The sequence below is a fragment of the Montipora capricornis genome, chromosome 9 (assembly GCF_036669925.1).
Source record: "Montipora capricornis isolate CH-2021 chromosome 9, ASM3666992v2, whole genome shotgun sequence".
In the NCBI taxonomy this organism is placed as follows: Eukaryota; Metazoa; Cnidaria; class Anthozoa; order Scleractinia; family Acroporidae; genus Montipora; species Montipora capricornis.
The window spans coordinates 46,298,641-46,308,640 of record NC_090891.1 but is presented as its reverse complement, the minus strand read 5'-3'; the positions used below and the strand labels follow the sequence as shown (position 1 = coordinate 46,308,640).

Sequence of the window (10,000 nt, the reverse complement as noted above, 5' to 3'; positions counted from 1 at the left end):
TAATTGACTGGCTCATTAAGAATAAATGATGGCTTCTGTAACGGGTCAGATCTTTCTGACCCAGCCACTTATATAAGTAACTCTGATTAAAAGGAGTTTAACTTTGATTAAAAGGAGAGTCCATCAATTACCAAAACACTCTGTTCTTGATTGAGGTCTTTTTTTACAAGTGATTTTCTAGTTTAACTGTACGACTTCTGTCAGATGGAGAGTATGGCGTACATTCTACAGAAAAATCTCTTTTAACCTGTGAACTAACCCCTAAATTGGCATATTACACCCTCCCTAGACATACTGTCATATAATGCGACAGGTGTCAGATAAATTCTAAGCTTACTTACACAACTTCTATTCGTTTCATCGAACTGTAGAGCCAGAAGCTTCGAATTAATGTAAACACAGAGCAGATCTTATCCCCTGACAGTGAATTTTCATTTCCATTCACCAAGCAGGTACACTTCCCTCGCACTTTTTCCTCTGACAAGAATGCACACACTCACCTTAAGTCGTTTTATAAGCTCATCTTTGCTCAGTCTTTCATGCAGATCAGTAGCAGCCGCTCGCTTCTTTGGAGAAGCGCCTGACTCACCGCGAGGCATTTAAAAAGACTCGGTTACCTTCACCGTCACTTGAAACCCATAAAACTGTACAAAAAATACGTCCACGTAGAATGATGATTATTCTTGTCAAATTTACAGCTAAGACTGCTCAGTTAAGGGGAAAATATGGATTCCCTGGCGCAACAATATTATTTTCTCGACACATTCTCTCTTTCAATCGAACACTTCAACCAATTGGCGCGAACAGCCCATAATACCCAAGTCACTGACAACTTTGTTATTGCCCGCGGGCTTTGAATCCGGAAGTCGAGGTTATGAAAGAGTCTTGCATAAAGTTGTTGAAACGTTGGTAGATACTTATAACTTCTTTCTTCCGTAACAAACTCTGTTTGAAAGATGGGTTAAAACCGGTCTGATAACATGTTTTAAACTTTTTTTTTTAATTTCTGGAAAATTAATTTGATGGAGGTGTTGAAAAAGAGGTCACGTGACGAATTGCTAATAAAAGAATGATCTGGTTCAAGTTAATTAAATTTTACGTAGGATAATTTCATCTGTTAATTATTATCAATTATAAGAACATAATTTGATGTTGGTTCGAGATGGAAGCAAAAGATCGGAAGACTTTGCGAGAAAAATGGACATGTCACACTGATGTGCTTTTTGTTCCTCGGTGCCTTGACTTTTATCAATGAGACTAAATTTTGCGCTCACATTTTCCACCGAATTGGGGGGCTATTGATGAAAAGAGCTGATGAGGAAATTGATGATCAGCCTTGTTCATCTTCGGGGACCCGAGAAGACGTCGAAGAAATATCGATTTCAGTGGAAAGTACAGAAGAAGGTACACTTAGTTGCACTGGTCAATTTACCATATCAACCCAGTTGATAAACCCATTTCTGTGTTTCATTTCCTCACCAACGCGACGCATCACCACAGCTGCTTCAAAAACGAAACCCATTTATTGATTTTGAGAAGAGCGAGCCGAAACTGAAACAACGAACACTGTTTCTACGAAGGCTATTCTCTCGCGTCTTGACACTGGGTTGTAAAGGACTCTTGCACAATAAAAAGATTAAATATATTTTTAATTGTCACACCTAGGAAATTAATTTTAAAATATATATAAATACAAATTTATTGTGAAGGCAAATCGTGTTTGTCAACGGACACGATATCGAGGCCACAGCACGTGCACAAACAACAGATACGACGTGGTTACATAGTCTACCGGGGAAGTCGCTTCATATTGAAGGAAGGAGCATCTGCGAAGTGCTTTTTTTGGTGTTTTTACATGTTCTTTTTGAGGTATTTACTTCATTGTCCCAAATTCATAGCTTCTTTATGTAACTAGATTTTCGTGAGTTGGTCTCGTCCATAAGATGGTCTTACATTCCGTAAATAAGTTGCAGCCTCAAAAATAGCCAAGTTCTTCCAAGGCATGCTAACTTGTGTTCCAACCTTGACCCCATCGGCGTTTCCGGCATCGCTGCCCTTACGATTGTTATCAGTAACCCTCGCTACTTGTTTTTAAGCTCTCACTTTAAGCCCACATTTACCCTCTTCTTGAGGAAAAAAGTCGAACAGGAAAATGGACAGCACCAGCAGCGATTCGTATTGTCTTTTTTTCATTATTTTTGGTCATTTAGATTTTTTTTTTTTTCGTTCTTCACATATCTCTGTGATTTTGACGAATTTGATTGTGATTGTTATCTCCAAATTGTTTTCTTTCCTTCTAAAGTGATGGCTCAGAAAAAGATACATTGTTACTGTACTTTGGATAAATATGTTGTGTTGAATTGTTATCTTCTGTGATGCTCGTATGTGGAAAAACGAAGTGACACGATTGAAATTGAATATCTAACGTGTGTGCGGACTTTCTTATCTGGTACCAGTGTTCTGCCTCAACCAAGAGGCAAATCTCTGTGTCACCAATTAGCTATCGTGACTTGATAAAAATTGCTGTTTAAGGAGGTACATATGGTGAGATGCTGCTTCTTGCAATTTTGCATTTGACTATCTTTTAAGACTTTTAGAGCCAATTTAGTTTAGCTTCTACAGGAGAAAGTGTGTATGAGCCCATTGCCTTTCAAGTGTGACTCTTGTAGATTGTACTCTGTCCAACACCAGATGATTTTACTCATCACTGGAGAAACTCTGTTGGGGCAAAATGGCTAACAACATCTACATGTTACTGGTAGTCCACTCAAAAACCTAGTCCCTTTAACCCTTTGCTTCTTAACACATAAAGACTTTACTACATTACTCGACTGCCTCATCAGTGGAGAACCCATGAGGGACAAACTGGAGGGTTAAAGTGCACATGTGATAAAATCGGTTCCTTTTTTTCTTCAGATTTTGAAAGTTTGTTTGTTTAACACTTAAATGGCAAAATTTTGAACTTTGATTTTTATCCAAAGACCGTTTACTTTGCGTGTAAGTTTTGGATTTCGCAGTCCGCCATCACCCACCCTCAAAGCTGACCGATTGGACCTCTGAGGGGTGGATCCAGGGAAAAGTGACGTCAAAGGCTCACTAGCTTAAATTTTCAGTGTGTGAATGCAGCTTATTATATATGCAAAACGCCAGTTTAAAAGTCTGAAAGCCCAAAACTCCCGTGCTGCATATTAATTTTGCGGCATACACATGCATTGCATTTTTAAACTAGTGAGCCTTTGACATCATTTTCTCCTCAATCCAGCTCTCTCAAGAATTTGAAGTTAGAAATGGTGAACCATTAACCCTTTGACGTCCAAACCGGCGTAAACCGGCCAGACTTTGCCTCCCGGGAAGCCTTGGGAGTCAATGGGTTAAATACGAAAATTCCAGTTAAAATAAACAGGTGTCATTGTGAAATCAAGGCTCAAAACTTTGGTCGCTTCGTGTTTAGTTAACATAGTTTTGAAATCCAAAGAAAAAGAAGATTGATTTTTTGGTCACAGGGGCTTCTTTAACCCTTTCACTCCCGTGGGGTTCCCCATTGACGAGTAAAATCGCCTGGTGTTAGACACAGTAAAATCTATTATAAGTGTCACTCTTGGGAGTGAAAGGGTTAATTGGGACATAGTTTTTGAGTGAATCTAGCTGTTGTTAACCCTTTCACTCCTGTGGGGTTCCCCATTGACGAGTAAAATCGTCTGGCGTTAGACAGTAAAATCTATAAGTGTCACTCTTGGGAACTTGTCATGCTAGTCATCAAAAGCGCTATAAAAAACAACTGAGTCATTAGAAATATTAGAAATGTACAATGTTGTATTCCTTTGAGACAAATGGAGCTCATTGTTTTTCTTGTCCTTGTGCATTTCTGTGTTGTTCCTTCTTGCCAAGGAAATGGAATAAGTTATTGTTGTATGGCTCACTAGTGACTAACTCACTGAAGGTCTTAAATACCTTCCTTGGTAAAATATATAATAATAAATATTTCATTATGATTTGTCACATATGTTTAAAGTGCTTAGCAAAGTTCAATGTTGAGCCTTTGATATTGTTTATTTTCATGTTTCAGTTAGAAGTTCAAGTTCAGAAACAGATCAATCAACAGAAATGCCACCGAAGAGGAAAAGAAAGGCAGCTGCAAGAGAGGAAACCAAGCTGAAAAAACAAAAGGATGAATGCTTGGCTAGGTGATTACAAAAAAAGTGGTTCCAGTAAAAATTTTGAAAAATATCTGTTCAACCTTGGGGTTTCTTGTGTTTCCTTCTGCAGTGTTCATTAGGGCCGTGCACCAGGCAATTGACTGGCTGTGCACATTCTTATGCCTGGCCGTTTTCATCTTTTCTGCTTACTTTATTATTCTATTATCAAAAGCATTAAAAATACCAAGCTCCCCAATTAGATTTACATGTATTGTCATTAGCTAGTAAGATATAACACTGGCCAATAATTAGGTCAATGGAGGGTATTTTAAGCCTACATTTAACAGTTGTGCCACGCATACATGTAGCGGCCACAGAGTACATTTTAAAGAGTGGGCGCTAGGTTTTGGTGTGGATCACAGAAGTGCGAGGGGGGAGGGGAGAGAGTTTTAGGAGAAATCAACACCGTAGGAGAAAAGTGAGACAACTATCCCCAGCCCTCTACTCCATCTACTCTCTAGTTAAACCACTGTCAGGCATATGTCCTCCAAGGGACGGGTAGATCATGCACAATTTTTTCTTTCAATGTAAAATATCTGCCTTGGCTTGACTTGGATGATGGGCATACTGTTAGTTTCTAAAAAAAACTATGGTACACCGCATCAGTAGGAATTGAAACACAAAAGTTTGGTTTTATCAAATGAGACTGTTGATTAAGGTGAATTAGCCATCTTGGGAAAGATCTTGTGTGCTGATGTTTTTCAGCTTTCAAATCTGTTCTAAATTCGTTTGGTTAACCCATTCGTACTGTAACACAGGCACCCCAGGATGCTCCTAGTTGATAGGTAAAATCGTCTGGAATTAGACAGAAGAAAATCAGATCAGTTTCACTCCCGGGAGTCAGTGGGCCCTAAATTTACAGTACCTTCGTAAACCCTTTTTTGTTAAAATCAAATTTTTGTCTCGACTCACCCCACAACCTGCAGAGAAGGAACAGAATTTCAGACATTACTATAGCCCCTGGAGCACTTCTCCAACATCATCGCCGCCGTCGTCATCATCATCATCATCATCATCATCATCATCATCATCATTTTTGAGCAAAACAGGTTAATAGTATTTTGTCATGTTCATTTATATTAGCAGCATCAAGTCTCAGTCTCAAACAGATGAATTAGGAAAACCATTTTCATTTAGGAGATGTAGGGCATGGTTTGATCACTATGCAGGTATGGCGTTCTATATTCGAATCATATTTATCATTGTCGTTGTTATCACCATGGCCATTATCTCAAAACTTAATAGTTCAGTTTAAAATTGACAGAGTGTTCTTTTATTGTTTTAAGAAGCAAAGTGTTTTGTAGTGTAACTGACCTTGCCTTTGTTCAATCTTAGGCCAGGACGAACCAGATACTATTGGTCCTGAGGGAATGGAAAAGCTCTGCAAAGATTTGGGTGTAGATCCAGAAGATGTAAGGAAATAAGAGGTTTTTTGATTAAGCGAGAATTTCAGACACAGTATCTTGCAGGAGAACCTTGTGTTCTATTTGGTTTATGAACTTGATAGAACTGTAGGTTTTCGCTACTGTATTGAAATAATTTCGGAGGCATGGTCATGTTCAGAAAAAAAATTGTCTCTTAACAGACATTTCAACAGCAACAAACACATGATTTACCTATAGTATAATAATTTATTATAATAATTTTTAATTAATATGTTAATGCAAGAGGGGTAGGCCTTGCAAAACCTGGACAGCTAGAGTCTGATGACTTGATGCTCTGAAATCTCTCAGTTGAAGATGCCTGGACATACAGAAATAGAGCACAAACATACATGTACAGTACCATGTAACGTCACACTCATTGGAAGGTGGAAAGCAACGTAATATGGATGATGTTGAGTGCTACCGGTACTAAGTACAGAAGCTGACCTGAACAATAAAGTAGAGTCACAGCCATGAGCAGGTGATGATTTTACAGGCAGCGAAGTTATAAACAATATTGCTAAGAAAGAACTACATGTATGGTACAGGTAATGAAGTTAATGGATGTTGCCACTGACATTGAGGCAGGGATACCAGGGTCCAAAATTAACTTTTTTATACAGGGTCCGAAATTGCGCCTTCCTGGTCGCCAGTGCGACTAAAAATTGAGTACTGGCGACCAGCATTTCACAGTTTGTCACCAGTGGGCGACCTACTGTTAAGTTCAGAGCCATTTGCCAACAAGTGTCTTACTTTTTATCCTGCCAATGTTTTTGAAATAAAAATAAAAGGAGTGTTCCTGTTAACTACCTCCATAGGTCTCCATAACGTTGCAAGCCGACACGTTTTTTTGCGGTTTCTCACAAAATACGTATTGTGGGCGAAAAAACTGCGACTCAGTAGAGAGATTTGAGGGACTGGTGCAAGGAATGTAGCACAGTAATACATGGCAGCTCGTGTGCGACAGAACGTGACTGGTATTTCCGTGGATGAAATTTTCAACAAATGGGCAGATGGACGTCTTCATTACATTCCAGGTCGGGTACATTTTCTCTCCAAGATGTCCACTTTCGAAAGCGAAAAATAATGCTTGAGACATACACAAGACCGCACGGTCGTTGCTTTCTAGTCTCCATAAAGAAGTTCAAAACGTGCATTTTCAGGAGAAAATTTTTGGCGACCACAATTTGCCATCTGGCAACTGAAAATTTTTATCCAGTCGCCAGTTGTCGCCCATATAAAAAAGTTAATTTCAGACCCTGTAATATGGGCACAAACTGGCAACTAGATAAAGATTTTCAGGCGCCAGATGGCAAATTGTGGTCGCCCAAACTTTTTGCTTGAAAATGCAGGTTTTGAACTTCTTTATGGATACCAGAAAGCAACGGCCACTCGCTCTTGTGTGTCAAGCATTATTTTCGCTTTGAGAGCGGACATTTTGGAGAGAAAATGCATCCGACCTTGAATGTAATAAAGAAATCTGTCTTCCCCTTAGTTTGTTGAAAATTTCAGCCATGGAAACACCAGTCACATTCTGTTGCACACAAGCCACCATGTTGTTACTGTGCTATATCCCTTGCATCAGTCCCTTGAATCTCTTTTCTGAGTCGTTGTTTTTGCGTCCACAATGCATATTTTATGATAAACCGCTAAAAAACGTGGCGGCTTGCGATGTTATGGAGGGAGTTAACAGAAAAAGTGCTTTCATTTTTATTTCAAAAACATCAGCAGAATAAAAAGTGAGACACCTGTTGGCAAACGGCTCTGAACTTAATGGTAGGTCGCCCACTGGCAACCAGTTGTGAAATTCTCGTCGCCAGTACTAAATTTTTAGTCGCATTGGCGACCAGGAAGGCACAATTTCGGACCCTGGATACATACCGTTAATACATGTACTTTCCTCTTTTTTAACCCCACAGACTGTGATGCTTGTCTTAGCATGGAAACTGCAGGCAGAGACCATGGGGTTTTTCACTTTTAATGAATGGAGCAAAGGAATGCTATCAATAGAGTAAGAATTTGCCTTAAAAATAATTTAGTAAAGCAGTTTTTAAGGCTTTAATGACTTCTGTTTCCCTTAAGACTGTGAAAGGATCCCTGCATGTTACTGCGATCTGTTTAACCCATTGACAGCTCGAGTACCATAGGATGCCCCCAGGGGTCAATGTGTTAAGGCTACCATTAATGTATAATAAAGAAACGATGAATATTATAAACTATTGTGAAATTCATAAGTGACATATCGTAAACACCCGCAGATAAGCTGCACCCACAGATAAGCCGCACCCTGAATTTTGGAAAAAAATTGTTTCAAAGTTGAGTCTTCAGAAGTCCTCTTCATCCACTGTTCATCGAAGGTAAACTCACTATTAACATTGAAGCAGAAAGTACTTCAATCTCTTACCCACAATTTTAGTACTTTAATCACTCACTGAAAAACTATGTCGCAATTAATATTATTATTAAACATTGTTTCTACCAACTTTGACATAATTTTGATTGATCTTTTTCTAGTAATTTTGTTGACAGAAATGTCTTCATGCAAAACAGTTTTTCCATAGATCTTGCCTTACAACAAGAACTTGAGGCAGAACTTTCTTATCTTAGTAACCAGGAATTAGAAAAAAACAAAAAAACAGAAACCAGGTATTAGATCGGACGCAAAGATGGAAAACTGGACACCTGAAGCAGCCTTTTTCAAGTGTTCCCACAGATAAGCCACACCCCTGATTTCTAGCGACGATTTTTTGAAAATGGGTGTGGCTTATCTGCGGGTGTTTACGGTAATAATTTTGAACTGTGATTGTGATGACTTGGAGCGAGAATAATCGTGGCAGTGGAAATCAGATTACATATTAATGTCTTTCGTACATTTCAATATAATTCATTCACCTTGCACAGGACAGATCCCAGATTGCTTGATAAGCCAAGCGGTAGAGCAATCGCGTGGTCATGGGTTTAACTCCCATTCAAGTCTGGATTGTTGTGAGGCTTCCTTTGTAACAGCTTACTACTTTTCTCTCAGCTCTCTGATGGACACTTCTTAAGTGGACACTCCTTTAGTGTCCTCACCACTTACGCTAATTATAAAAGAGTTAGTGATGACATTTTTTTTTACCTCTCTAGTTGTGACTCGACTCCAAAGCTCAAAGCAAGACTAAGTGGCTTGAAGTCCTTAACGAGCGATAGCGTGACTTTTAAAAAGATTTACCGTTATGCATTTGACTTTTGTAGAGTAAGTATTGTCACCAACTAACAGTAGCTGTCAATGACTGAAAACTAAGTCCTATGATCAATAATAATAATTACATATGCAGTCAAGTAATAATTGTTTGGCCTCTGTAAAACTTTTGTTAAGGGTGCCAAATGACAAGTGCACGGGATGAAAATACATTTGCGGGTCAACTTGTGATTGGCTGAGGAGATTTTGACCAACTGGTATCAACAATTCAGTCTACAATTTTTTTGCCCAGAAAGGTCTCTCATAGCTTTGGAGATCGAAGAGCTTCCAAGTTTTGTTTTGTATGTGGTCTTGTATATTATCGTCTATCAATAATGAAGCTATTTTTAGATGGAGCATTGTTTATCTGTGCACCGGGTAGCATCATTTGCACCCACACTGCTCTCAGACACAATAATATTAATGCTACTGTAGCCAAGAATTAGGATTTTGCAGTTCTAAAGTCTCGTTTATTGCCCAATGATAATGAACCAGCTTCCTTGCTTTAATGTAAGGTGCTTCCAGTGTGGCACCCTCACCATGCTTTGAAAGTTCAGCAACCCATTCAGGAGTCAGGGCACTCATAGTTTAAGCTAAACTCCTGCATATATACATTAATCATTGTGCAAAAGTGACTCACAAAAACACACAAGAACTCCCAAGGTTTGCTCAAGAACTACACAAGACTGTAACAATGCACACAAATCTGCTGCCATTTGTATGCTCAACAGCTGACTAGATCTCACAAACTCTGGCTGTACTGTGGAATGCTTATAATAATATTTATTAACAGACTGCAAAGATTGTAGACTGTAACATTCATTGAGGCTTCCTTCTGTTCACTTTTTAAACTTATAAGTGTGAGAGTTTTTCATGTCAATATTTTTGTTATTTTTTGTTGAATGATAACACCAAGATGCAATAGAACAGTGAATTATAATTTTATTATTATTTTCTTTGAAACAGAATCCTGACCAACGAACTTTAGATAAGGAAACAGCTGTAACAATGATGCACCTTTTGCTTGATGGTTCATGGTCACTTCTTGACAATTTCTTAGACTTTTTACAGGTAATGAAGGGCTTTATACACAAATACGGGTACTATAATACTATAACACTATAATAATGATTATTGTCTTATCTTGGATTGTTCTTGTC

General features: G+C 38.6%; 2 protein-coding genes across 5 annotated transcripts in view; one reads left to right on the top strand and one right to left on the bottom strand.

Moving 5' to 3' along the window:
• LOC138015619 (sister chromatid cohesion protein PDS5 homolog A-like) overlaps positions 1-787 on the bottom strand; it is a 56,617-nt gene extending 55,830 nt beyond the window's left edge. The window contains exon 1 of the mRNA XM_068862704.1: positions 501-787. Coding sequence (XP_068718805.1) covers positions 501-599 — 99 coding nt within the window. The 5' untranslated portion in view covers positions 600-787. The remainder of the gene's footprint in view (positions 1-500) is intronic.
• Positions 788-1,112: 325 nt separating this feature from the next.
• The window catches only part of LOC138015207 (DCN1-like protein 4), a 10,485-nt gene continuing 1,597 nt past the window's right edge, over positions 1,113-10,000 (top strand). Inside the window, exons 1-7 of one of the 4 annotated variants that reach the window (XM_068862171.1) lie at positions 1,113-1,404; positions 4,067-4,184; positions 5,283-5,365; positions 5,532-5,608; positions 7,540-7,631; positions 8,747-8,855; positions 9,807-9,911. In XM_068862171.1, coding sequence (XP_068718272.1) covers positions 1,215-1,404; positions 4,067-4,184; positions 5,283-5,365; positions 5,532-5,608; positions 7,540-7,631; positions 8,747-8,855; positions 9,807-9,911 — 774 coding nt within the window. In that variant the 5' untranslated portion in view covers positions 1,113-1,214. Of the gene's footprint in view, positions 1,405-1,762; positions 1,870-4,066; positions 4,185-5,279; positions 5,366-5,531; positions 5,609-7,539; positions 7,632-8,746; positions 8,856-9,806; positions 9,912-10,000 lie in introns of those variants that run through there. The other 3 variants (XM_068862169.1, XM_068862173.1, XM_068862172.1) reach the window with 3 other exon arrangements.